Genomic DNA, 28,000 nt, shown 5'->3' with positions numbered 1-28,000 from the left:
ATACTAGCATTTCTGTACCTCACAGTGGGGTTAGAAACGGAGCGCAGCACAATTCAGTGCTCCCTCATCCTAAATCTGGGCGTGGGGTCCGAGGCACTGGGGTAAGGGGCCACACTCTGGCGACACGGGGAGCAGAGGGGACAGCCTGAGGGGAACCCGGTCCAGGGGAGAGCCACAGCCACGCGCCCTCTGTCCTCAACCTTCCTCCCCGACCCATTGGCACAGGACGGCTCCAGACAAACCTGGCAGACAGAAGGTTCACCCTCCGCCTCTGCGTCTGATCCCAGAGACGTGGGCGGGTCCACCATGCACGGCAAGAGCAGTCCTAGGCCTGTAACCAGATCCAGCTCCTGCACCTGAGGCCGAGTGACCTCGAGCAAGTTCCTTAACCTCTCACTGCCTCAGCTTCGTTCAAAATAAGAATAATATTCATCTCGCAGAGTTTTGGTGACAATTCAGTAAGGAAAAGTGTGTAAAGACTCTAAATACTCAATGGGTGATTTTTGAAATGAATGTCACTGAAAATCAGACCATGATCTAAACTCTCTCAGATTTTTATAAAAATATGAAGAAAAAGAAACATTTCTCAAGTGCACGCTAAGGTCATCGACATCTGCTGTTTATTTACTCTGGTGCCATGCTAGATACTCACATGCCTCCTTCAGCGTAACCTTTACACTCATGCCAGGCTGCCATAAACACTGCACAATAATCACCACTGTTCCCATCTCACAGATGGAGGAACTGTGACGGAGACAGCTTACATATCTAATCCAAGTTTACACAGAAAATGCCAAGATCAGAATTCAAAACCAGGTGTCAGACTGCAAAGCCCAATGCTGCCCTCCACTGGAGCAGACCATGAAACTGCACTAACTGGCTTCCAAGCAAAGCGCCCTCCAAGGCCAAGAAGGCACCATCGGCCTCCTTGTTCTCCTAACGCACAACGAGAGGTAGGAGAAAAAGGAGAAAACCAAAAAGCCATGGTCTATGTTCAACGATAAGAGAAATACCTCCACTGGCCAGAAACAGAACAGAAAAGCAAACAGGGAGAGGGGACAAATCACAGTGTTGCTGGGCTTGGGGTCCACAATCAGCAAGAGTTGCCAGGAGCTTGCCTCCTGCAGGGTAACGTGCTGCTGGCTTGGCACCTGAGCGAGGCTAAAAGCTTGCAGTCAGAAGCTGGGACGGAATAGGCTCCATGCTGGTGAAAGAAGGGTGACAAAAATCGTCACCAAATACAGCCTGGGGCCGTAGCTCTGAAGAGCTGTAAGCTTGGAGAGCCAAGCCCTGGGCGCTGGACCTGCTATGTCCCTAAATCAGGGCTGGTGAGTACATCTGACAGGTCCCTACAAAACCTCGTTCTGGATTTAAAGTCGGAAGAACTCGGGGTAAACCCACACAGGGGAGAAATAAGCAAAGCGGGGAGGGCAGGAGGGAGGAAAGCAGAGAAAGGGAGAAAAACAAAAACAAAATCTTCCACTGAACATGACCTGCAGACCGTAATTCCAACTACGTGATTGCTAAGTAAGAGAGCCAACACAACCAACAACCAAACCTGAAGTCACTCCAGAGGAGATTAATTTTATAAAACAGCCTGAGAGTGTAAAATAAGTATATATCAGTTACCCCAAGAGATCCATGAAAGCACAATTCACTGATTGTTCTTAAAAAAAAAAAATCATAAGGCAATCCTTTTGTAAACCAGACCTAAACAGTGCATCTTTAGGATTTTATCTATCTCCCGATAAAATTCTTCTTTGAAAAGGAAAACAGCAGCCCCTAGTTTCAAAAAACTAAAAAAATAAATAAAATAATTTTTTTAAAGACAGAATATATGGAACAATGCCACACTAGACCTTGGATATCAGGTAACCAAGGACACTGATCCCTGAAAGATGAGCCTTAACACTGCCCCAGGAGAGAAAAACACAGGAGGAGCCCAGAAGTCTTCCCAGGTTGAGGAAACAGTCTGTCCTGAGAGTTCACAGGTCAGAGTGAAAGAAGAGGGCTGTAGAGAGAGAAGTCTGAAGATCTGCAGAAGATTCAATACAAATGAAAACGTCAGTGCAGGTGTGTTGAAGAAACTCCTCGAGGCCAGGGAACAGACCACACAAAAGGATTAGCAGGAATAATGCTGGGAGCTCACAAAGACCAGAAAGGTGCCAGTTCCCAAACAGCCTCGTGGAAAACCTCATAATTCACGGGTTATCAGTTACAGTACTAAGAAGGGTCTTAAGTTGGTTGTGGGAAAAAACTAATCCCAAACTAAAACCCTACACTGGCCCTGCCTAACAAGGCTTAAAAGGAGATGGGAAGGATCAAAGTGTTTCTGAGTAATCCCAGAACGAAGCTCAGAGAGATTATTAGGAATACAGAAATATACAATGCGTTACAAGGGAAAGTCAACAATATCGGGCATCCTATAGAAAGTTATCAGGCGTGCAAAGAAGAAGAAAAAAAAAACACAGAGGAAAAGAAATAGCAATTCACCAAGAAATGACACAGATGACAGAATTAGTTGAAAAAGACACTAAAATATGCATGATAATGATATTTAGTACGCTCACAAAGCTAAAGGGAAGACTGGAAATGTTAGGTAGAGATAAAGAAGATTACAAAAAAGACACTAACTGAAACTAGAAAATGGGGTGAAAAGAACACTGGATGGAATTAACAGCAGATTAGACATTGCAGGAAAAAAAAATGATTGGTGAATTTAAAGATACAGCAGTGAAAACTATCCAAAATGAAACACAGAAGAAAAAAAAAATACTGAAAGAAAAGTGAACAGAGCACCGGTGAACTGTGGAAAAGTTTCAAGTGGCCAAATATACATGTAATTGGAGTCCCCAAGGGGAGGAAGTAACAGAGAAAATATCTGAAGAAATAATTTACTGAAATTTCTCAAATGTGATGAAATATATATATATATCAAGAATTGAGCTTTCTACGAACCTAAGCAGAGAGGAACTTTCCCTCGTCCATAGATCTTAATGTCTCCAGATTGCCTGTGTATCAACCTCCTACAGGTAGAAAGAGTATGAAACAGGCACAGTCCTGGCACATTAGCTGTCTTGATTAAAGTATCTTGAAAAATTTAAGTACTTTTTTCACTGTACCTCGAGGCCCAATAATTTCAGTTCATTTAACATAAAACCCCACACAATTTCAACTTCTTATTTCTCTAGGGTAGGGAACCTGTTTCTTATCCCTACCCAGTCACCAGAGAATCATCAACTTTTTTAGGCTCCTTAAAAGCACTCCAGTTAATTCAATCATGGCTATCTCACGCTTTCTCCCAAACAGTTTCCTTGTACCAAGTCCTCAGGCCAGAAAGGTTAACCCTAGTAAGTACTTTCTCCACTCAGCAGACTCCTAAGGCAAGGTGGGTCTTAAGTCCCTCTCCACCTGAGTCCTAAGGTGAGGATGTCCTCTTTCCACTGAGCATCTGTACTCGGCACAAGGCAAGGCTCTCTGTGGCCCCATTTCAGAGCGTGTGACCCAAGGCTCCGACAGGCGGAGCTTGCCAGCCAGTTCTCATCTGAAAGTGCAGCCGGCCTGGACGACACCCGAGCCCCAGGGGGCAGAGCCAGCTCCACAGGGACCGAGGCGGCCGCCGCTCTGCTACCTCACCTCCAGATGTAAGACGACCCTCTCCAAATCAGACAGCACCAGACAGCCCAAATGAGCACACTTCAAAATCATTAAAGTGACATGCTTCAACACTCTGTAAATTTGACTCAATCTTAGGAACAAAGTAGGACTAACAACCATAAACCCAATTATTATTCTCAATCACTTTCACTTCATTTATATTAACAGGGATTCGTGGACAGAGAAAAATATGAAAAGATACAGAAGACACAGGATCCTCACTACCGACTGACCTCACTCCCGACCAGGACAACATTCATACTACAGAGCCCTGCAACGTAAGGGCCGCTTACAGACCCTGCGGAGGTTGGGTTGACAAGCAAGATATTTTGGGAGAATCAGCACCTATGGAAGGAAGAGGGTGGCAACTGCAGGGCGGGAAGTCAACCAACTGCAATCAGGCCCAACAAAGCCTTAACCTCGCCAGAGCTCTGCGGCCTGCGCCGCCTATCAGAACTGCCCCGTGGGGGGGGGGGGTGGAGGGGGGAAGGGGGAGGGGGAAGGGGGAGGGGGAGGGGAGGGAGAGGGGTGGGGGTGGATGATGGAGCTGGAGGTGGCAGGGCAGGGGCTGCTATGGGGTGGAGGGGGGAGGGGGGAGGGGGCGATGATGGAGCTGGAGGGGGGTGGGCAGGGGCTGGGGGCTGGGGGCAAACTGCTGGGCCTTTATATTCCTCCCACAAGCAGTCTTTGGCTGTGGGCAGCTCTGGGAAGGGCACTGTCCTTGGGCAAGGAGGCTTGCCCGCAGCTGTGGCGGCCCCCAAGGGAGCTGACCGCTGAGGCCACCCGCACTTTCGCCTGCAGGGTCCCGGGACGGGAGCTGCGAGTGCACCTCAGTGACAACCGTGAGCCTGTTTTGCTCTTAAATGGAAGAGACAGGACTTGCCCACAGCAACACATCCAGCCGGCAGCAGAGGATCACAATTCACTTCTCCTTCAGACGCGTTCATCCAAACTGTGCTGTGAGGCCAGTGCCTCCTAAAGGGAAACTCCAGTGTGCCGGAGACGGCTGTAAACCGGGAAGGGCAGCAAGTGAAACCACAATGTGAGGATTCCTAAATCCCACCTTAGTGGCTCTGAAAGAAATGATCTGCTAAACACGGTACAAAACAGAGGGGAAACCATTTAGAAGTGTTTAAAATGTCAGTGTATTCCACAAGCATATAAACTGTCTAAAGGGCATTTTCTTTCTTTCCAATTCTAAACCGATAACCTCTCTCATAACAGCCTTAGGATGCTGGTGCAATTGAAATGTTAGCAGAAAATAACCAACCGCTTTGGAGAGGGAAAAATAGCCCTGACACTAAAGCAGCTGTAATAACAAGAAATTGCCACAAGGAAATAGTGTGTTCTAATTTTTAATTTTGCTTTTCAAGAACAAAGGAATACAACACTAACAATTTAAAAGAGGAAAAAGCTCAGACCATAAAAACAAGTATAAAAAGAGTTGTTGAATAATTCTGAGGCCTGCTGAGGCAGTTCCTATTATTAGCTAATTAAAGAAAGACTGAATGTGAAGTTTCTAAGTGATCTTTGGGATCTGAAATGTAACAGAGTATATACCCCGACCAGCTACAGGGGTCAGAGGGTGGGAGAGTCGTAAGGCAACACCCAGCGGGGAGGCCCCATCTTTTTAACATCATGGCTTTCGTAAGCCTCACAGTCTCAGGAATATTACTGAAATGATCTCTATCTCTCCTTTCAAAAGAGCTAACGTCTAACATGGGCTCGGAAGTCGAAACGACAGGGCTCAAAGCAGGCCTCAAATACTCCCGAGCTGCAATGTGGTCACGTGGTACTTCATTGCTCTGGGTCCAGGTTCCCTCCTCCAAAAAAAAATGGAGATTATAATAACACCTACATCACAGATGCAGGTCAGAACAAAAAAATCCTTGTAAAGGTGCTTAATGCAGCATTTGACACTATTAATTACTCTCTCTGACTGTCATCATCACTACTATGGCTATTACTACGCTAAAGGACCTCCAGACTGCTCGGACCCAGACAGGTTTACCGAGACATTTTTCAGCATCTAGCACCCCGACCCCAGATAAAACAATTAAATGACCCCCCGAAATGCCTGAAGTAAGAGCACGGCACTTCCCTTTGGAGTGAGGGAGAAAAGCCAGGTCCGAGGGCACTGTGAACACTTAGCCATTGTGAGCGCTGTGAGAGCACACAGCACGCTTCCTGTGACACCATCCCCTCATCCTTCAAGCTCCTAACATGGGCCTGGCTGGGGCACCTCCCCTCCCCGCCCTGCATCTCCCCTGAGAAGCATCCCGGCAGGTGATACAAGCACGCAATCACCCCTTCAGCAACGGCTGAGGTATATTAATACTCTGACATTAATCAGCCTGTTCACTTCCTCCCCATCGATGATACTGATCTCAATCCATTATCATTCTTATGAAAGGCTGTAATCATTTTTCTTTCTCTAGCTAATTGCATTTTCATATCCTCCTGCTCCTCAAACGGAATGAACCAGGAAATCCATAAGTTCTACCTCACTAAGGACCTAAACCATTAAGCCACAACTTAGAGCAAAAAGTCTAGACACAGTAGGCTTAATGATTTCAGGAAGATGGTAACTGTTGAATATTTAAGCCCCCAAAGACAAAGGCATTTAGTACCTACCATCTCCAAAAAGATGTGTCATAAGCCTGGTAAGTGTTTGCTTAAGGTCAAACTCTACAAGCTTCGTGGCCTCCAGGGTATGTGTCTCCTGTTTATGGGCAGAGCGAGAACTCTGTTCAAAAAGCTGCAGGTTTTCTCCATCCTTTGTGCCAGCAAATAACTGTAAACCAAGAAGAATAATATAAGTAAATAAAAAGAATAGCCTGACCAGTCTATATCAAAAAACATAATGTGGAAACAAAACCCAGTAAGTCTTAGAGTCAATGAACATACTGATATTAACATTCATTTGGTATCAACTTTGAACAAAGCACTATGCTACATGTAATGGAGAGTCTTTAGGAAATTAAAAGGCACCATTCTGATCTTTGCTCATCTCTCCATTTTCCTTTTGCACTAACTTATTTGCAGTCATTTCCTCACAAGACACATTATTCTCCATGCTAGTGGAAATACCAGTGAATCGGGTTTGCACTGTCCTTACAGTGTGACCTGAGACTAGGTAAGAAAGCACAGTCTAGGAACGAAGTCCTACGAAGCCCTCCTAAACTGGAAGTGTGCTGGACTTTGCTACCCTGTAATTCCAAAGGTCAGGACAAGGCCTAAAATGTGTTTCTGCCATTTGCTACCCAGTAAACTCCAAAAAGTGATATGGGAGCTGAGCTTCAGGTAATGGTTTGAAAGATGGGAATAATAAATTAAGAGACTTCATGATAATTAAATAAAATAATGCATGAAAAGCATGGAGTACCAGGCACATTGCAATGGCTAATACACTGTCCTCAAGGTCATCACAATCACCGTTACTAATCACAGCTGTCATCAGTCTGAAGCTGCTTAAGCACTAAAATAAAGTGTTCCATTTTTAACAACAAAGCAGGTCTTCACCTGCTGGGAGACTGACTCAACATGGAGAACTGACCAAATCAATCTATCATTCTTTCCACCCAAAGTCCCATGAAATCAAAAATTATTTTAATAAAAGAATGAAACAGTTGCTGTTTCAAGGTAATAACGGGCTGGATAATTAGAACCAAATCTCCTGATAAAGCTACTAAAAAATACAAAAATTCTTAAAAGCATCAAAGAAGTAACACAATAGAGAGGATTTACTACACAAAACTCTGTGAGGAAGCACAAAGCCAGAAAAAAGCCCAGCACAAAGCCAGAGAGAAATACTGAGACTATCTGCCTATCCCAATTTCAACTGGACACTGAACATTGGTTGTGACAGCTTATCAATAAAAGGGAGGCCAAATTGGAAGCCCACAGTGTCTGACCAAGTTGGGATGCTAGATAAATGCTCTGAAGGATGTATCCTCATGGTAAGAATGAATACAAAAGTGACTAGTTCTTATAAAGACTTCCAGCCAGGTGTCACCTTACCTGGGTAACAGAGAGAACTTCAGGCTGTGAAAATGGACTAAGGCAACCCCAGAGTGCTGGTTCCTCTAAGTGCTGCTCAGCAGAATCAGACACAAATCTTTTCAGAAAAAAGATTCTACTTCCCAAGGTCTCAAATTATTCCTATGAGAGCTAAAGACAATGCAGCTGCCAAAGTCTATGTCTTTCAATATTTCCTCTAAAAATAACCTGGAACAACAAAAACAGAAAATTAAACAACTAAACACCATGCCCTCAGAAGGAAACAGAACAGTGACCCAACTTCAAATAATTGTATGTAAAAAAGAAGGAAGGAAGAAAGCAAGGAAGCAAAGCTAACTGCCATAGAGAAACAGTGCTATTATACTCCCACCCTGCTCTTTTCGTTTGGGGTAATTAGGGACAAGCTGAGAAAAACTGAGGGGAAGAGAGAAGAAGGGAACCAGTGAGGAACTAGGTTGATCTAAAATCACCACCAGAAGGAGTAAGTGTGAACATCCTAAGAGTATCCTAGCAGATCTGATGAGGGACTACAGAAAAGGGACTCAAATGTATGCCCAATCTGAAGCTACGGTTTTCAAAAGGCATGGTTACAATGGAAGAGAAAGGGGCAAAAGAAAGTAAGATATTTTTTGGCCATTGGGTAGGGAGGAGTAAAAGAAGCAAAAGAGAAAATTTAGGGTTGCACAAAATAAAACAAACCTAAAAAATTAGAGGATTTACAAAACTATTCCCCATCTTCCACTAAAACAAACAAAAAAATTCCATTAAAGACTCTGCACTTTGCTACACTAACAGAAGAGGGCACCAGAGAACTACAAAATCTAAACAACCAACAGCCCACAAAAAGGAACAAAAAAAAATTCAACAGAACTGTAGAAAATTATCACAAAGAATTAAAAAATTTAAAAATTCACTCAAAACAGCTCAAATGATGAAAATCTAACCTTCTTCCCCCAAAAAAGAAAATCAAGAAGCAGAAGAAAAGTGTAAGATGATACTTGAAAACTAAATTAAATCCGCTCAAACAAGCATTTGGGAATATTGCTTGATCCAGAAATGCAAATGTTAAGAACAAAAATGAATGAAAAACAGAAAACTGTGAACTGAGGAAAGAAAGAGAAGAAAAAAAATCATCTCAGAACTTAAGTCTAAATTACAAGATATGCAAGGAATAATGGACTCGAAGATTTAGCAAGAAGAATTGAAGAAAAGCAGGAAAACAACCAAGAAAAGGACAATGAGATAAAGAAAGAAGAATCAGAGAGAAAATGGTGGAAATGGAAGACAGGCAAAGAAGAAATAACGTTTATATAACTGGAGTCAGTGAAAGAGGAAAAACAAAACAGCAGAGGAGAAATAATGGGCACCATGTAAAATGGATACCTGAAGAACCAAATGTAAGACATATCCTGGTAGAATTATTAGACTTCAAAGATGAAAAGAAAAAATCCTCAAGGCCTCCAAGCAAAAAGATCAAACGACTTAGAAAGGCAAAGCCACTGGACTAGCATCAGACTCTTCAAAAACAACGTACAAAAATGGCAACAATGACCTCACATTTTCAAACAACTCAAAAAAAAAAAAAAAAGGACCAAGAATTTTATACCCAGCAACGCTGGCCTTTCAGTACCAAGTCTATAGAAAAAGCTTTAAACATACAAGAGCACAGGGAATTTCACATGAATGAGCTCTTTCTAAAGGATCCACCAAAGCATGGGCTTTACTCAAGCAACAGACAACTGGGAAAATTTCAAACCCCCCCCCAAAAAAAACTGACGGATAACACATTAATACATGAAATGGTAGATGTGAGACTAAAACAAAGCCAGATATTAAGTTGGAAGATTAAAATACAATTCTTATATGTCATGACAAAGTAGAAATAATATAACCAAAAACTGGAAGAAGAGAGAGTGAAAGTGGAATAAACTCATTGGTTTAAGGGCCAAAAATTCAATAGGAAAATGGGAGAAATACATGAACAGACAACTCACCAAAAAAAAAAAATATATATATATATATATGAAAATGACCCTTAAACCTATGAAAACATATTCAAACAGAGAAATGCAAATTAAAACAACACTGACATTATTTTTAAACTGTTGTATTGGTAAAAATTAAAAAGCAAGACAACATTCTTTTCGTGAGGCTTGGGAAAAGATGTACTCTCATACACTGTTGATGGACGTGAAAATGGGTAGAACCCTTTTGGAGGTAAATTTGGCAATATCCAACAAAACTACATTTGCAATTCACCTCCTGACCTAGTTCTTCCACTTCTGGCTATGCACCCTGAATACACCTCCAGAATTAATATATATGTAACAAGGTTTTCACTGTAGCATTGTTTATAATTGCAAAGTACTGGAAACAAAGAAATGTCCATATGAAAGAGAGATGTTAAATAAACTATGGTCTACCCATACAATGGAGTACTTAAGAGACCTAATAAAAAATGAGGATGACGTCTCCGAAGTGATATGTAACGATTCTAAGCTACACTGCTACGTGAAAAAACCAAAGTGTGAAGATCATACATTATATGCTACTTTTTAAAAACTTATTATGGTACTTTTCATGTAAGAAAGAAGGGAAAATAATAAAATATACATGAACCTGCTCATTCGTATAAAACAAAAATAAATAAACTTCAAAGAAATGATGAATCAGAAATGAAAGAGATTCACTGCCTACCAGAAAGTGGGTGGTAGCACACTGCAGAATGAAAAGAGCTGGGGAATAGGATGGAGTAAAAAGAGGAGGCGGTGGGAAGGGGGCGAAGAGAGGAGTGACGACACTCTGTTAAGTAGACTCTTTGTATAGTTCTGACTTGTGGAATCACATTAACATTTTATGTACTCAAAACATTTAAATAATAATTAAAATCCACCCAGATGTGGTGAAAACTCAAAATGGAACACGATCAGCAACAATAGAGCCAATTCTACTCTAAACAACTGACACAGTCACATGGAAGAGAGTGGAGAAGAAAAGAATTAAAGCAAGTAAATTTGCAAAACAGTATTTTAACTGGATATTCTAAGGTTAAAGACAAAATAATCATAGCAAGTATTGTACACTAGATAGTAAACTTTGTTCCGCAGAGGTATGTGTTCATTTTTCTGAAACTACCTTATGTTCATTCAAGAACTGATCAAGTAAGTAAATATATTGTGGGTAAAGGGAACCAGGTTTCTCACAGTCACTGTCAAAGAAAATGGGGAGGGGCTAGAATAAGCCACGTGGTAGTGACTTGGAATTGGAGGTACCCATATGAATTCATGTTTCTAAACACATATACAGACAGATATAGAAACAGAAGTAGGTGTGCATATATTGCCCATTTCTGTCCTTTGAGGGGGACCTAGAAGTGGTGACATCCCAGTAGCAATAGGTGCACTCAGGTCTGGGTTTCTAAATACCATTTTTTAATTAAAAAAAAAAAAAAAAAAGCAGGGCTCCTTAGAGAAATGAATGACTTTCAGGGCTGGGGCAGAGAAAATATAAGATGAACCTGGGACATCATTTGGGGCCAAAAACTGATGAGAACATGTCAAAGGACACTGAAGACTACTTGAAGAGGCTCCCAATGGCCGAATCTGGGTCAATTTGAGCAACAAAACAAATAATTTTAGTAATGAACCCACAAAATAAAGAAATATCCACATGAAACCATGCTAATATAAATGATTACCTTATCCCATATACATTTATTCAATTAAAGATCTTCGTAAAAGTAAAATTCTAAAAAATAATTTTAAAAGGAATGATGGATAAAGAAAACAATCATTTGGCAAACACCAGAGTAGTAATCATTTCAGACAATAATTAGCAATGGATGATAAAGATACTGGGGCAAAATATGATGAGAAAGATGATATCATCTCAAAGTATCTTCCCCCAGGTAGTACAGCTCAGGACAATGCTAAGTAAAAGAAGTCAGTCACTTGAAGACTACTTTTTAAAAACGAGTATCGGGCTTCCCTGGTGGCGCAGTGGTTGAGAATCTGCCTGCCAATGCAGGGGACACGGGTTCAAGCCCTGGTCTGGGAAGATCCCACATGCCGCGGAGCAGCTAGGCCCGTGAGCCACAACTACTGAGCCTGCGCATCTGGAGCCTGTGCTCCGCAACAAGAGAGGCCGCGATAGTGAGAGGCCCGCGCACCGCGATGAAGAGTGGCCCCCACTTGCCGCAACTAGAGAAAGCCCTCGCACAGCAACTAAGATCCAACACAGCCATAAATAAATAAATAAATAAAAATAAAGGAATTCCTTAAAAAAAAAAAAAAGAATATCTACAGTATTTACAATACATAGGTATAACCAAAAAATACCCATAACGTATACTACAGTTTGGAAAACTCTGAAAGAAGGAAAAGCAGTAATTCATAACACCGTCAGCACAATACAGCACAGGAGAATAAAACCATATACACAAGCCAGCTCTTATTTCTAGAGGAAATGTAACATTGGAGCTAGAAGGGACTTGAGAGAGCAGCCCAGCCAACCCCAAATAAGGAAATGAACTGCAGAGAGGTGAAGACCCAGAGAAGCTAAGATCACTTAGCCAATTATTCCCCCGCTGGGAATAAATCACTCATCTCAGCCTTAGTTCCAGGGCCCTTAAAGTGGCTGCCTCTCACTTAGCTTTCTGTTTGAGAGACATCCGCTGGTGATAAAATTAAATTAGATTTCCATTAACTGCACACATTAGGCTGTGTCATTTGTTTTTCCACTAGGATTTCTTCTATTTCTCTGACATTTTCTTAAGTGTCCTTGCAGAAACCTCAACGACCCAGAAGACAAATTCCACCCCTACTGGAACAGCTTACAGAAGCCAGGGCAGGTAGCTCACAAATGCGAAAAGAACAGGTGCGGGGAACTAATTCTAATCAGGCTTAAGAATAAAAATGGATTGCCAAAGCCAATTCAATTTAAAATTCAGAAAGCCAAAAGGATTTTTCAAAATGGCGCAGATTTTAACCACACATTTAAAAGCAAATAAAAAGGCAAATGGTCAGAAGAATAACATACATCCATGCAAAATCCTACGAGCAGGCAAGTATAAATCGGGCTTGTATGACAGCAAAACTGCAAGCAGTTATTTAGGGCTGGTCTGTGGTTCCCAAAGCAGCCATTTTTCTATTCAGCCATTTAGAATTATCCATTGATCACTGGTTTAATCCATATCGTCCACCTTGCATATTAATGCTAAACAACCCCTCCCCCTCCCTCGCCGCCTCTGAGTTTCCGTGCAGATGCAACGACCCTGTAACCGACTTTGCTGCAGCTGCTGCCTGGGCTACTAATGGCTAACAGTTAGTGATTGTTTACTGTATTTGCTGCCTTACTGAGAGCTCACCTTACTTACTCTAGGGCTTCACTTCATCCTCACCATCCTTATTCTTTCCCCATTTCTCATATAGGGAACTTGAGGCTTACAGAAGTTAAGTAACTGACCATTGTTGCACAGCAAGTGATGAAGCCTGAATTCAAACCAAATTCTGATTTGTGACCCCATCTTCCAGGCTCCAAGGTTATTTCCACGACAGCATGTACATGATCATCTCTTTGGCTTTGGTGTGAAAAGGATCTGTGGTCAGATGGATGGGATTAAGAACTGGACAGAAGACATGAGCAGAGAGGAGAAGCCTGGAAGGCTGGCTTCACACACTGACGCTGCTGCAGCACCCTCCATAAAACAGTGACGGTTTATCCCAATTAAGCCATTATTACTGCACAAGGGCCAAGCAATCCCTCAAAAAATGAAAATTAAGGTCTGCCTTTCGAATGCCTTCATATGTGCCAGTGCATCAGTGTGAAGAGTAATTTGAGGAGGACTGCACTAGAACCAAACGTTAGCTACGACAGTGTTGCCCCAGTAACAGGAAGGGCCTGTGTGGTGGAGGCCACGTGGACCTCAAGGGCACTATCGGGTGTAGGGAGGCTGGTGACCCTTGGGTCCCTATCAGGACACCAGTGCTTGATGCAGGTTATCTCAGCCCTGTCCTCCTTATCCAAGGAAGGAAGAGAACCAAAGGAAAACAGCAAGAGAAATGAGGAAAAAAACTGCTTTGAGCTAGACAAAGAAATAATCCTAATGGAGGTGAGAAAGAGGAAGAAATGCTGCTCAAACCCAAAAGTGGTTCAGAAGAAACCGCCTGGAAGGAAAAGACATGGGTCTGTGATGCTGTTGTTCATTTTATAAAACTCTGAAGGACGACAGAGCATAGAATAATCAAAATAAAACCTGAATTCAAGGAGTCCCTATGTGGCGCGGATGCATAAGAGCACAGGTTCATTGCATCTTAACTTGACCTTAATGCTGATGAAATAATCCCACCTCTTCTGCCTGAGATGCTTGGGCTCAGGCAACAGGTTGGGGGCCGGCCCAATGCCACAGAGAAACAACCAGGCTCATTTTTTGAAGAACTTCAACAAAGTAAGGAAGTACGGGAACAGGAAGCTGGTAGCAGCATCAAGACAACATCTAGGAAGGTGAATGAGAAACAGATACAATGTTTTCCAGTGACAAAGCACTTCTGCGTTAGAACATTAGAACAAATACAATCAGGTCACTGCAAGAGCATCTGAAATTTTAACCAGCCGGTCAGCCAATCAGCCCATCAGCCCCTACTTTACCACCAGCCTAGTTAATTCTACGTTCATTAAGTCAATCTTCGCCCGAGGTAAGAGAGCAAACGTCTAAAGCCCCAGGAGACAGACCACAACAGCATCCTTACCTGCACAATGTCAAATGCAAGTGCAGGAAACACGCATAGTGAAGGGATCACCCGAGATAATGTTCATGGAAAAGTGCCACAGGTGATACAGCCAAACAAAAGAGTTTAAGGTACACAGGTTGAATGAGGTGACGGCAATGAATTCAGGCATTTTAATAAAGAGGGAGAGGGGAGAAGTAGGAGGACCAGGGGGAGGGGGAAAAGGTGGAAAAGCAGGAGCATTAAAATCTCAACAACGGCACCCGAAGGACATTTTGGCCTACTGATGCGCTTTGTCTTAGAATGAAGCATTTCTGCAAGCTGCTATTTTAAAACTGTTTAATTTGGCTGTAGGACTCTATTTAGAAGGATCTGACTCACAAGATTACCAGCTTAATTAGATGGGAAAAAAATAAAAAACAATAGTCTCCGAGTAACAAGGAAAGAGAATCCTTTGGCAGTTGAGGAGAGCATAAGGGGTTCTTTTGGGGGGAAAATAACCGGGCTGGGAAGTGAAAACCTAAAGGTGCCACAAAATACAAGAGCCATCTGCATGACAAACAGGATTTCTTTTTGAAGGATTTTGAGACTTCCAGGTGCTGGAACGTGAGCGCCAGAGAATTAAGTTCTACCTGGAGGAATGGCTCAGACCAGCAACTCCAGGCTGACAACAAAAAAGGGACTTGGAGAGAAGGGAGGGGTTCATTTAAAAGGTTTTCAGGAGGATTTCACTGCAGATTACATGCTGCAAATGCTCTCCTCCTTCTTACTTACAAAATTACCAGCAAACTCCAAGTTGTTCCTGAATGACTGTTACAACTGTACTCTAACAGGAACTAGAAGGGGTTCCTAGTTCTGTGTTCGGCTGAGTGGGACATGAGACCAGAGAGCACACTAGTGAACACACACATAATTTCAACCAGAAGAGACTTTTTTATTTCAAACTGTATAGATTGTAAATTACAGGCCAGTATAAAATCAGTGCCATCTAGAGGCACAGAGGATAGGGGACTGTGTTATCACTGGTGATGATACACCATCTTTTCACCAAAAAAAAAAGTCTTTTCATTATTTATCGTTCATGAAACCATTTTTTAAAAAAGATTTCTGTCTAACAAACTGCATGTACTAGGTAATAACACTTTTTAAATAAGGCACATATAACTGACATCAGGGTCATATTGACTTGATAAAATTCCAGTTGATATTTATTTTCCTCTGCAGCATTTTTCTTTTCTGCATCCATTGTATGATTTCTGCAGGAGATAAGAAACAGGGTTTAGGACAAAACAATCCCAAAAACACAGGGAGGGAGGCCATTCAAATTATTGGTTCAACTCAAGTTTCTGAATCATGAGTAAACAAGAGCTCCTCCCACTGTCAAAGGTAACTGAAAAGGCCATAGCCAGAAGGTTTGGAAATAAAGAAACAAAATACAGGTAATTCTTTAAAATTCTGAACTCTGAATTCGGATTCACCCACTGTGACAAATATACCAGACTCATGTAAGACGTCACCAACCGGGGGGACTGGGTGTGGGGTACACGGGAACTCTGTACCTACGTTGCAATTTTTCTGTAATCCGAGAGCTCTTCTAAAATTAAAACTTTATTACAAAATTGAACGTAGGGGATGTACACTCCTCTGACTGAGGCCAGCATGCTAAACGACACGAAAGCCCAAAGAGCAGCCTTTCACACCGTCACTGCGGAGGAAGACAAGCCAGCACGATTTCTAACCCACTCAGGAGCAACAGGACAGGCTCTGGGTAGCAGGCAGGACCTCCAGAGTAAGGACCATTGTCACGGTGCCCTGAACAGAGCAGAGGCTTCGTGCATTTCTTCCTGATGACGTGATTCATTCAGAACCGCCTCTACAGGCACGTGCTGAGTCCAGAACCGAACCTCGGAGTGCTGTTCTCTCCAGGGAACTTCAGAGAGCACCCAGCCACGCATCTCCCTCCTGCAGATGTCCTACACCCACACTACGTCACTAGAGGAAAGGCTCTGCCTTCTCCTTCCTGAGAAGAGAGAGGTCATCAGATAGGACCCCCGCTTCCAGCCTCCCATTCCCGCCCCTAAAGGCACCTGCCATGCAGCCATGGTGCAGTCCTTCACGCCCACCTCCAATTAGAAAACAAAAACAAAACGTGCACCCTCTCCCGTCCAGCTCTAGGCGCTGACGCCCCTGCAATGACACCCTGCCCACACGCTTCTCACTGAGAAATCCTCCCACGTCTCCTGTACCTTTAACCTCTCTTCTGGCTCCTTCTCCTTAGTAAACACGGTCAGTTCTTCTCTTTACACAACAGTCCACAAAAGAAACGAAACTCCCCCTCATCCCATCTCCTGCTACGACGACCCTTCCCCTCACAGTTAAACTGGTCACTCTTCCTCGGTCCCCTTCACAGCCTCCCTTTCCTTCCTCTGCGTCACTAAACATTTCTATTCCGCGGGCCTCCTTTTCCGCTTGTACACGCCTTAGTCTGCCAACCGCCCTAGATGAAAGGGGCTAAAGCACCCACACGCGATGGAGTGTAAACCTGCATCTCCATCCCAGACACATGCGCACGCACCTGCCCACCGGACATGTCCGTGTGCAAAGCCTCCACCTAAACATGTCCCAAAGTCCACTAACTCTCCTGACCCCCACCCCAAAACACTTCTCCCCCCGTGACCCTTAACTCTGGGAGTGGTACCAAGAAGGCAGCCCAAGAGAAATTTTCAGTGGCTTTTCCCTTTCCCTCACTTCCCCACACGCAGCCACCAAATCCAGTAAATCCCACATCACCCCTCAAGTTCACCCTTTCCTATCTGTCACCTGTGCCATTTCTTGGGCTTGCCCTGCATTGGTTCTTAGATGATTATAAATAATCTAGTCTCCTCAAGTCCAGTCTTGCCCTCCCCTGCTCCACTCCACGGGCTGCTTTACAGACTTCTCTAAAATGCCAAACCGATTACATCCCTCTTATGCTTAAAAATTACTTAAGACTCCTCATTCTTTTTAAACTAATGCTCAGACTCCAAAAAGTTACGTCGAAGGCCCTTCAAGAACAGTTCATACCTCTCTCTCCAGCTCCCTCTCCCATCGCTCCTCCGAGCCCCGGCCACTCCACTGGACACGCTGCAGGGATTCATCACACTCTGTGTCTCCGTGCCTTCACATCTGCTACTCCCGTTACCTGGAACACGGCACCCCTTCCCTGCCGGGACAACTTCAAATTCCTCTGGAAGATTCTTTGGTAAGCCTTCCACGATTACCCCGGGGATAAAGATTTCCTTCTTCTGTGCCCTGGCCATACCTCTTTCCCGGTGCTGACTGCGTGGTGTACACCTTCTAGTTCATCTGTCTCTCTCCCTAGGCTGTCCACAAAGCAATGGCACTCAGTCAGGATCTTACTTTATAACAATCCTGTTTAGGATGAGCTTCCTAAGAACACATGGCATCCAATCTATACCCAGTTCAGCTCAACCCAAACCTGTCACTGAGCAGATCATCTCTGAGCCCCAGAGACAAGCCATTCACCTGGAGAGTGAAAGATAAAGCCTGGAACTCTGATGAATACAGCCTCATCTGTCTGGCAGGCCCACTACTTATTAATTCTTGGCTCACAGACAGAGAAATAAGTAAGAATCACTTCTAAAAATAAGCACATCCACATATCTTACCACAGGAACTCCCAGGCCTTCACGTACCCTGAATGCAGCAGGAAAAATTCAATTACGTTATTCAAATCCAACTAAAGCATTTCGGCAAACATTAAGTATTCAAATCACTTTGGAGGAAGGATTGGGATGTCTCAGTGAGATGAACAGACAGACATATTAAAGGGATAGGAGACTCCTCCAAGTGGATTTCAGCTGCTAATTTCAGTTTTTAATTTCTTTAAACAACTAGGCCCTAAATGAAATCTTCATGGCTCATTATTTGGGAAGACCTGTGTTTGAAAGGGCCCCATTACATACGGCTCCATCCTGGGGTCTCTGTGGGAAGTCCGTTCCTGTTTTAGCTAATTGATACTGAATCAATTTTGTCATTCCCTGGATTTCTGGTGACACATCACATGCCAGGTAATCAAGGTGCAGGGCTGAGCACCAGGGACGGGCGTGCCGAGGCCGTGCTCCACGGACAGCAGACCGCGTCTTCCCCTGCTGGTCACTCCTCTCCCGCCCACCAGACTGGCGCCAGGGCAGTAATGGGAAGAGATGGGAAACAGTCAACTTCTGTGACGAAAGACGCTACAAAAACACCTTGGAGGTTGAAAAGCTACTTCTGCCAGGCAGCTGAATGGGCACCAGCTGCCAGGGGTGCTACAAGGGCTAGAAGCTCAAGTGCCAAGTGGCTTCCGTCCAGGCTTTCCCAGGAGCCCCACCCCAGACCTTCAGGTGCAAACTCACACAGGTCCTCACCGAACGGCACGGTCTTTCCAAACCTCCCTTCACTCAAGCCTCCATGAGCGAAAACTCAGGTTGAATATATCACAGAGGCTGTTCAGCTCCTCAAGGACGCGTGTTCCCGAGAAGCCAGTGTCAGGAAGAGCCTGGGGACAGCAAGTTGCACGCCTCCACGGGGCCGTTTCCCTGGCACGCGGGAGGCTGCTCTCCGCAGAAATGTCGTCAGCACCATCAGTGAGTGACCTCTGCCTCCTGGGTGTTTTGGACATCCAGCTGTTTGGCTGCCTTTTATTAACTCCGACCCATCATGAGGAGTGTATTTTTCAGCACTTTTCTTCTCTTACGGGTTCTCCTAGGGGTACCAGTGGGAGAAGGATGTAGATTCATATCCTGCCAAGCGCTGGTCTATATAGAGAACACATCAGAAACCTCAAAACCTCAAAGCGGGGAAGTTACATGAAGCCGCACGCGAACCACATGAGAGCTTAGAGGTCTGGATGTGTTGAGGCAAAACCCAACAGTGGTGACAACACCACGTCCTGCGCGAACTGGTTCTCACGACAACCGCCATTTAACAGAGGAGGAAAGTTCAATCATTCTGCTGCCGACTTTAAAATCGTGGTCTCTCATCACCCTCTGCCTAGGCCATGATGACAGATGACACAGAGAAAGAGACTGCATTTTCCTCTTGAGATGGCTAAACAGCTCATTCGTGATACCAGTGGGTGAAGCATAACAGGACCAAGCGAGGCTCTGTCTAAATTCTATCACCTCCTCTCAAGGAAGATGACAGGAGACACACTACTAACCAGTCCACGGAAAAGATAGCAGTGGCTTAAAAAAAAAATAGATCAGACCTAAAAGGTAGGACCCACGAGGTCACTGATTCATGCTGATGATACACAGGTAGACGTACACTTAACCAGGCATCTATTTTTAAGATAACTAGGGCGGGGGCGGGGGGGGCGGGGAGCGGTGCTGACACTTGCGGAGTGTCTCCAGCTCATCAGCCACCAGCCAGGCTCTCCAGCCACACTCAGGAGTGGTCCTTGTGTCAACTAAGGAAACTGAGGCTCCAAGTGGCTGAAGACTCATCTCAGGTCGCAGACAGTGAGGTGCAGAGCCAGGACTGGACTCCCCGGAGCTGGTGTCATTTCCAGAGGGACAGGCACTGCTCCCAGAAACATTCTCCGTAAATGATGCCAAGGCCCACAGCTGGCCTCCAAGAGCCAGCCACCCAAAAGTCCACGTCCTTTACTCAGTCCCGATTGGCGAGAAGTGCACAGTTCCATACTTCTACACTGTCATGTGTAAGTGAAGGCTATTTACTAGTAACTGACCAAGTGGTTTACGAGGAGCGTCTAAAATGTGGCATCTCTAGAACAAAGCTGAGGAGTTATCAGAATTGCCTAGGGACCCTGGGTGTCCACTGCAGAGTCTGGCTGCCCAGGGCTGTGACGGGTAATTCTGTGCCCACTTACCTGGGCCACGGGGTCCTCAGGTATTTGGTTACACATTATTTCTGTATGTTTCTATGAGCACGTTTCTAGATGAGATTAACATTTGAATCAGTTGACTAAGTACAGCAGAAGGTCCTCCCGATGTGAGTGGGCTTCATCCCATCTGCTGAAGACCTGAATAGAAGAAAGGCTAAGAAAGAATTCTTTCCCTCTGCCTGACTGTCTTTGGGCTGGGACACCAGTCTTCTCCTGCCTTCAGACTTGGATTCAGACTGAAACTCTACCGTTGGCTCTCCTTGATCTGGACTTCTCAGCCTCCATGAGCAAGTGAGTCACTTCCTTATAATGAATCTCTTAGTATAAATCATCTCATCTCATCTCTCTCTATACACAGACACAGACACACACACAGACACAGACACACACACACACACACACACACCCTCACACCCTATTGGTTCTGTTCCTCTGGAGAATCCTGATTAATACAAATGGACAACACCAAAAACCCCTGGAACACATTTGAAAAGTTGGAATCACCACAATTCACAAGAAGAAAATTATCGCTAGATCTTAAATGGTGTCGTGGGTTGGTTGTAGATTTTGAATGCTGGTAGAACCTTTCAACCAAAAATTATTATTAGTTGTATTGTTATAGATGAATTTATTGTGGGTTGTTTAATAAACACTACCTCATACGTGATGGAATCAACATCTAACAACTAGATGTTAAAATTATATTTAAGGGACTTCCCTGGTGGCGCAGTGGTTAAGAATCTGCCTGCCAACGCAGAGAACACGGGTTCGAGCCCTGGTCCGGGAAGATCCCACATGCCGCAGAGCAACTAAGCCCGTGAGCCACAACTACTGAGCCTGCGCTCTACAGCCCACGAGCCACAACTACTGAGCCCGCATGCCACAACTACTGAAGCCCATGTGCTCTAGAGCACGGGAGCCACAACTACTGAGCCCATGTGTCACAACTACTAAAGCCCACGCACCTAGGGCCCATGCTCTGCAACAAGAGAAGCCACCGCAATGAGAAGCCCGCGCACCGCAATGAAGAGCAGCCCCCGCTTGCTGCAACTAAAGAAAGCCCGTGCACAGCAGCGAAGACCCAACACAGCCAAAAGTAAATAAATAAATAAATTTAAAAAATTATATTTAAGACACTGTAGTTCAAATAAGAATCATTTATACCACTACTGCCAAAGCTGATGGACTGTATTCTACATGGATCCAATGCCAAATTCCCCACAAAATGACACAGGATTGCGACCACACAGTTCTTTTTGCACTGAAAAGGTGGAAGAGTTGGGGCAACTCAACTGAGAGGTCTTTCTCCTGATCTAAGAGTCCATGTCCTAAAAATATTGAGAGATCTATCACCCTGGAGATGGTAGCCCAAACTCCCTTTGAAAAACAGTCTCTCACTCAAGATCCTTTTGTGAGAAAGTTATTTTTTCCATTTGTCTGGTACAAATCCTTCCCTGTTTTAAGCCTTGGTCATGAACCTTAAATAATACATATAACAAATTACTAAGCCCTAACACGGGTCACCTCCTCTTGGCTGTGTGGTAAGATCTGTTCCCCACAAGATCCACGCTCTCAACTCTGTACCTGAGTCCAATCGCCAGGTAGCTGTCTGCCTTACAAGCTTTCTAAACATAGAACAACTACTGCCATTTTTTGGATCTGGAATGTTCCCTGCCCCAGGAAAGAGGCTCTCAGACTTACACAGAAATCTTTCCTTTGGCTTCCCCAAATACACTCAACCCACCCTCCAGCTCTAGGCAGCCTGTGACGCTTAACTCCTGACTTCAGCCTGATCCTCAAATCACCCCGACAGCTAACATCCGGTCATTCCCAAGTTAGGAGGCATTCTCTGCCTTCCTACGGCTAACTTAACCCTAACGTCTGCTGTTCATGTAATGCACCACCAAACACAATCCCAGGACGGTAATGTGGCCCAAGAGAAGTATTACAGAGAAGCAGCAGAAGTGGGAAGAGAGAGCGGCTGAGAGAATAAAGAAGAGGTTTTTCCAATTTACTACAGACTTAGGCTGGAAATCAGCAACGTGGAGACTGAAGTGGCTCCTTGACACTCTCTTCTAATTTCATCATCTAATCCGGGTGCCTATAGCACCTCTTAAGCTACGTATATACAAAGTGTGTGTGTATCTGTGGAGGGTGTCCAAACCTCTCAGCAGATTCTCAAACAGTAAAAGAAAAATGTTGGAAATCACTGCTCTGATGAAATGCTATCAATTCACATACAACATTGTACAAAGTCTCTATAAAGCTGAAAAACAGCATGGTGTTTAGATGATGTATCCAGTTTAAGAAAACCCTACTTTATCTTTCAAATTCATTCATGTTAACAAGTTTACAACTTCACAGAGACCTACCCCAGGCTGAGTCAGGAGCATGACATTAGGCAAAGCCTCAGAAAGAGGCTATTTAAAGCACCTGATAAAGGGCACGCTATCAGCTAAAGAGCAGGTGTCACCTTGTACGTCCAAGGGTAGGCACAGGGATCTGGACACGCAGTCCGACGGTATGTGAGCGTCACGGGCTGCTGGCCCGTCGGAGGCCGACGAAGAACACTCCAGCCCGTCACCGCCCGCCGGCACCGACCAAGCTGAAGACGTGAAATTCCACCACTGTCCACAGAACAGCTTCAGGAATGGGCACCAGGCCAAGAAACGTGGTTTCTAGCAAGGTGTGAAGCCTACCGTGAAAGAGCATAACATCGCTGTGAAAATATTTCTGCTGCTTTCACACAACACTTGAGCTAGTACAAAAAATATTGTTATTGTAATTATGTGGACTCAGTAAAACCCAACGAGGCCCTCTTGGCCCCCAACAGTGAATGGAGAATAGACATGGTAATAGTTTTCTTGAGATCCTGGAGGACTGAGATAGAAGATATTCATCTGTTTTTCTCTAGATGCTGTGTTGGTTCAGAAGCATGAGCTTTTACCCTTCAAACCATCCCCCATCCTTTATACGTTCCATGTACTAAGAACCAATAACTAGAGGGCTTCCCCACCACCTAAATTATATTCAGAAACCTTGAGTTAGCATCAAGGACAAATGGCTTTGCCTCCTTAAATGTGACCTTCCCTAGCCTCTCACTGACTGGGGGAATAACAGCCTGTCTCCCTGAAGCCTTCCAGATATGCAGGAAAGGGAGCCAGCTGACTGTTGCCTCCCGGCCACAAGTCAGCCCTGCATCGACTGCTCGCGAAAACCGAGCTGGGCCCTTTAAATATTCGTCCTCTGCCAGTTGGCGCAGTGCTGAGCTGGCTCGGTAGAGGTGCTGCAGAGACCCTGCGAGGGGCTTCTGGCTGGATCCCCGCGCCTGTGCCCTGCAGCGTGGGCAGCGGCAGCCCGCCCCCCAGGACTGCCCCTCTTGGGCAGTCTCACAGCACAGTGCTTCCTGCAAGACACCTCCCCCAAAACAGCTTCCCCTGGCACCTCAGAAGCAGCTTTCCAGTGAATTCCAGAGGGTGGATATCCAGCGATGCCATCAGCATGAAACCACTCCCAGCTTGGTGCCCCTCGGGAGCCACAGGCGGGGGTGCGGGGGTCGGGTGGGGGGAGCTCTTCCCTTGGGGCTCAGCCTCAGGCTGGGGCGGCAGCTGCTCCTGTAGCTGCGAGTTCCACGCCCTCTAGAGTTCTCTTCTCACCCGCCAACCCCTCATCCCCCGATTCTCTGTGTTACACTTACTAATCCTGTACATTAAGCTTGCCCTGATCCAGTCACAGGCGGCCACTGCCTTGCGATCAGCCTGACAGATGCAGCTGCCCCTCGGGAAGCCTGGGGCAGGAGAAACAGCTCTGAGAGTGAAAAGCTGAGGGGTGAGCCGCCACGCACTTGACACCGTGAGCTGCCATGTTTCGCGAACGGACATCGGCAGAGTGAGGGAGGCATTCGAGTACCACGTTCACCAACTGCTGCTCGGTGCAGGACCCTGGGTTAGAGAAAGGACGAGGCATGAGGAAGAAAGAGCGACCTTTTAGGCACTGGCTGGCCGGCTGGAGAAACCAGATATAGACAAACGAGCAGCTCCAGGCAGTAAGTGCTGACAGCTCCCCGAGGTCACGGACAGTAAGCCATGGGTCAGTGTCGGGGCCACAGGCTGAAAGGCCATTCGTTCCGACCTTGTCATAAGCAAGAACTAATTATCTGCACAGGCCCTGCGCCACAGAAAACAGAGACCGGGCTCGCTTTAAACACCCCTCTGTCCCCCAGTAACCAGGTGCTACCCAAGTCCAACGTATCATGGGTCCTGGCTGTGACCAGCCGCCTTTTGCTTCACTGTCAAGAGATATACCAGAGTAAACATTTGGGTAGAGAAAAAGGATTTTAAAAAAGAAAAGCCATTTCAGTGTAAGTGTGTCTCTGTCAGGGGGAGTCCTTCCTAAAAGATTTTCAGGACGAGATTAGGGAAACATGGTGACTATAATCTATCAAGGCCAAATAAAAGCGCCTTCAATAAAGCCCACTCCACATGAGGCTATTAAGGAAACCCAATCACCACATGGTGGAGAATAAAACCTGTCATTCACTGAAGGACAGAAGAGTGACTTGGGGTAGAGAGCAAGAATAAAGAGACTGTGCTTGGATCACCACAAGACTGACAGTGGGGGAGCCCGGGAAAAGCAGCCCAGGAACAGTAGGGTTCTAATGAACCATCTGTAAAGTGGGAGAGAGTATCAAAGGGAGAAAAATAAAATTTTCTAATGATAAATGAGAGTGGTTTTCTAACAAGGATGGACCACGACGGAGGCTAAAGGGGTTGTTTGTAATGAAGGATGTCTACTCCACCACGACTGAGCCATTGCAGACAAGTCTATGGAGGAGTCCCTTACCCGCACTCCTACAGGGGGATACGGGGAGCAACAGTGATCACTTATAAAAAGGGGGGTGGGATGGGATATGAACTTGACACAGACATCATGATGAAGTAGTATATAGCAATCGTTGTGGTCAAAATTATAGCAAAAGCTTACTTCTCGGGACTTCCCTGGTGGCACAGTGGTTAGGAATCTGCCTGCCAATGCAAGGGACACAGGTTCGAGCCCTGGTCCAGGAAGATCCCACATGCCACAGAGCAACTAAGCCCGTGCACCACAACTACTGAGCCTACGCTCTAGAGCTCATGAGCCACAACTACTGAGCCCATGTGCCACAACTACTGAGCCCGTGTGCCACAACTACTGAAGCCCACGTGCCTAGAGCCCATGCTCCGCAACGAGAGTAGCCACTGCAATGAGAAGCCCGTGCACCGCAATGAAGAGTACCCCGGCTCGCCGCAACTAGAGAAAGTCCGCACACAGCAACAAAGACCCAATGCAGCCAAAAAAACAAAAAAAACCTAATAAGAAAAACAAGCTTACTTCTCTGTACACCTTCATTTATCTCTTCTATGAAGACATGCTCCTTTGTTTCTGTGTGAATATTCATGAATCATATATTAATTATAAAATATTTACAACTTCTCCATAATATCACCACATCTTCAGTTATTAAGACCTAAAATTTTGTATTTCATAGACCAGTAAAAATTTCAAAAAAATTCAAGGCAGACAAAAATAAATAAATAAATAAATTTACCCAAAAAAAGAAAGAAAGGGGGGTAGGGGAGAAGGGGGAAAGGAAGGAAGGGAGGAAGAAACATAGCATTTAGAATTTTTTTTTTACAATAATGAAGACGGAACTAGGCAGGAAGGAAGGCTCAGCGTGAATAAACTATCACTTGCACAAGTGTATGTAATAGAAAGACCCTGGATAACACTGACCCAGAGGAAATCATCAAACGAGGGTAGAGACACGGAGGAAACAAAGCCTCTGCAGCCAAGAGTGGAGAGTAAACTGCAGAATGTCTGCCCCCTGCCCACCCCGTGCATTCGCAGGCCCCCTGCACAGGGCACCACCAGCGAGACAGGACAGGCATCTCCAGAGACCAAAGGAAAGTGGAGCTTCTCCGAGCACTGGTCCAGGTGTGTACTTTTTAATTAATATATTTAAATCAGATTAAATAGGTACAGGATTCATATGGGCTCCCTCCGGTGGGTCCAGCAACCACATGAAATCTGCTATTTTTGCAAAAATAAATGTCTCAATAAATGTTTTCAAAAAATTTAGTTTTGAAGCTATAGGAACAGTGGTTCTCAAACTCTTCAGTCTCAGAGATCCTTCTACGCTCCAAAAAATCCGTAACATCTTGATTCCTTTGCAAACACTGATGACGCCTGTGCCACCACCACTTGCCCTGGCTTCACCTCACAGGAAATCACTGTCTTGCTTTTGGTGTTTATCATTCCCATGTACTTTTTTCACACCTACCTACGTATTTATGTAACAAAAAAACAGTGTGGCTGTGGTGTGCATGCATGTGTGTGCACTGAGTAAGAGCTGGAGCTAGTGCACGCAGAGAGAGAGAGAGAGAGAGAGAGAGAGAGGCAGCACGAACTAAGCGCACAGTGAGAGTGCGTATTGTTGGGCATATTTTGAAATACCTATTAGAAAGATATCCTAGTTTAGTATCACTCATAATTTATCTGCTTCTCTCAACGTTTTATTAAAACCTCATCCAAGTTGACATGGGTACCTCTAGTTTATTTATGTTAACTGCTGTGAAGTACTCAATGTACAATTAGAGCCCACTGTCCTTTATTTGTAACACTTAAAAGAAAAACGCCAGATCCCAGAGTGCACAATTTGAGAAAGAAGAAAAAAGGAAACTACCAAATAACTCTACAAAGTGGTGGCAAATACATACACTCCCCGTCGAAGGGTGTAAGATTTATGGTTCCTCTAGATACTTGGTATTGTCAAGATTATTAAGTTTTGCTAATCGAATCGGTTTGTAGGAATATCTGGTTGCTTTAATTTGCATTTTCTTATTTACCGATAAAACCGATCCTTGTTTACTGGCTGATCTCATGCTTCTTCCATCAACAGGCTGTTAATGTTCTTTGCCCATTTTTCTTTCTTAAAAAAAATTACACGATTGATTTATAACAAGTGCATGTCATTTTAAGTAGTAATGAAAGCACACACACGTTTGCTCACCACCCATATCCGTTTTCAGAAAAGAGAACAGAACCAACAACTCTGCAGCCCCTTTCACGCCCTACCCGATCACAATCCCCTGCCACTCCTCGCAGAGGTAGCAACCAAACTTAACGTTTAAATTATTCCCTTGCTTTCCATAACTTGTCCACATATGCACGAACCCCAAAATAATATATTGGTTAGTTGTGCCCATGTCTTAAACTTTACATAAATGCAATCATACAATGTAAGCGTTTATAACTTTCTTTGCCGAATGCTCCTTTCTGTATTCACTCATGTTAATGTATCTGGTTGTGGTTTATTCATTTTCACAGGCGTACGAACGCCACACCGTACTGACAGTGCTATGAGCATCCTCACCTATCCACTGACAGAAGCACTCAAGACGCACCTGACCTACACACTTGAGAGTGGGGTTCCAGGTGTGGGTTTTATACTCCCTCAGAGCATTCTCACGGCTCCACATACCGGCCAACTCTTGGTATTTCAGATTTTTCCCTACTGGATTCTCTTTAGCATACTGAGACCTTTATATTTGATCAACACTAATCCTCTGTTAGTTATATGCACAGCAGATTTCTCCACCCAGCCTGACGCTTGCCCTTTAACTTCATTTAAGAATTCTTTTATTAGGTGTAAGTTTTACCTTAACGCAGT

The 28,000-nt window shown here is 44.6% G+C and overlaps 1 protein-coding gene across 4 annotated transcripts in view; it reads right to left on the bottom strand.

Annotated features, from left to right (window-relative positions):
• Window positions 1-28,000, bottom strand: part of FARS2 (phenylalanyl-tRNA synthetase 2, mitochondrial) — a 406,264-nt gene that overhangs the window by 291,684 nt on the left and 86,580 nt on the right. For all 4 annotated transcript variants that reach the window (XM_036868394.1, XM_036868398.1, XM_036868395.1 and 1 more), the window contains one exon: window positions 6,292-6,451. In XM_036868394.1, the coding sequence (XP_036724289.1) occupies window positions 6,292-6,451 (160 nt within the window). The remainder of the gene's footprint in view (window positions 1-6,291; window positions 6,452-28,000) is intronic.

Source organism: Balaenoptera musculus, chromosome 11 (assembly GCF_009873245.2).
Source record: "Balaenoptera musculus isolate JJ_BM4_2016_0621 chromosome 11, mBalMus1.pri.v3, whole genome shotgun sequence".
NCBI classification, from domain to species: Eukaryota; Metazoa; Chordata; class Mammalia; order Artiodactyla; family Balaenopteridae; genus Balaenoptera; species Balaenoptera musculus.
This window is presented reverse-complemented; position numbering and strand designations above follow the sequence as displayed.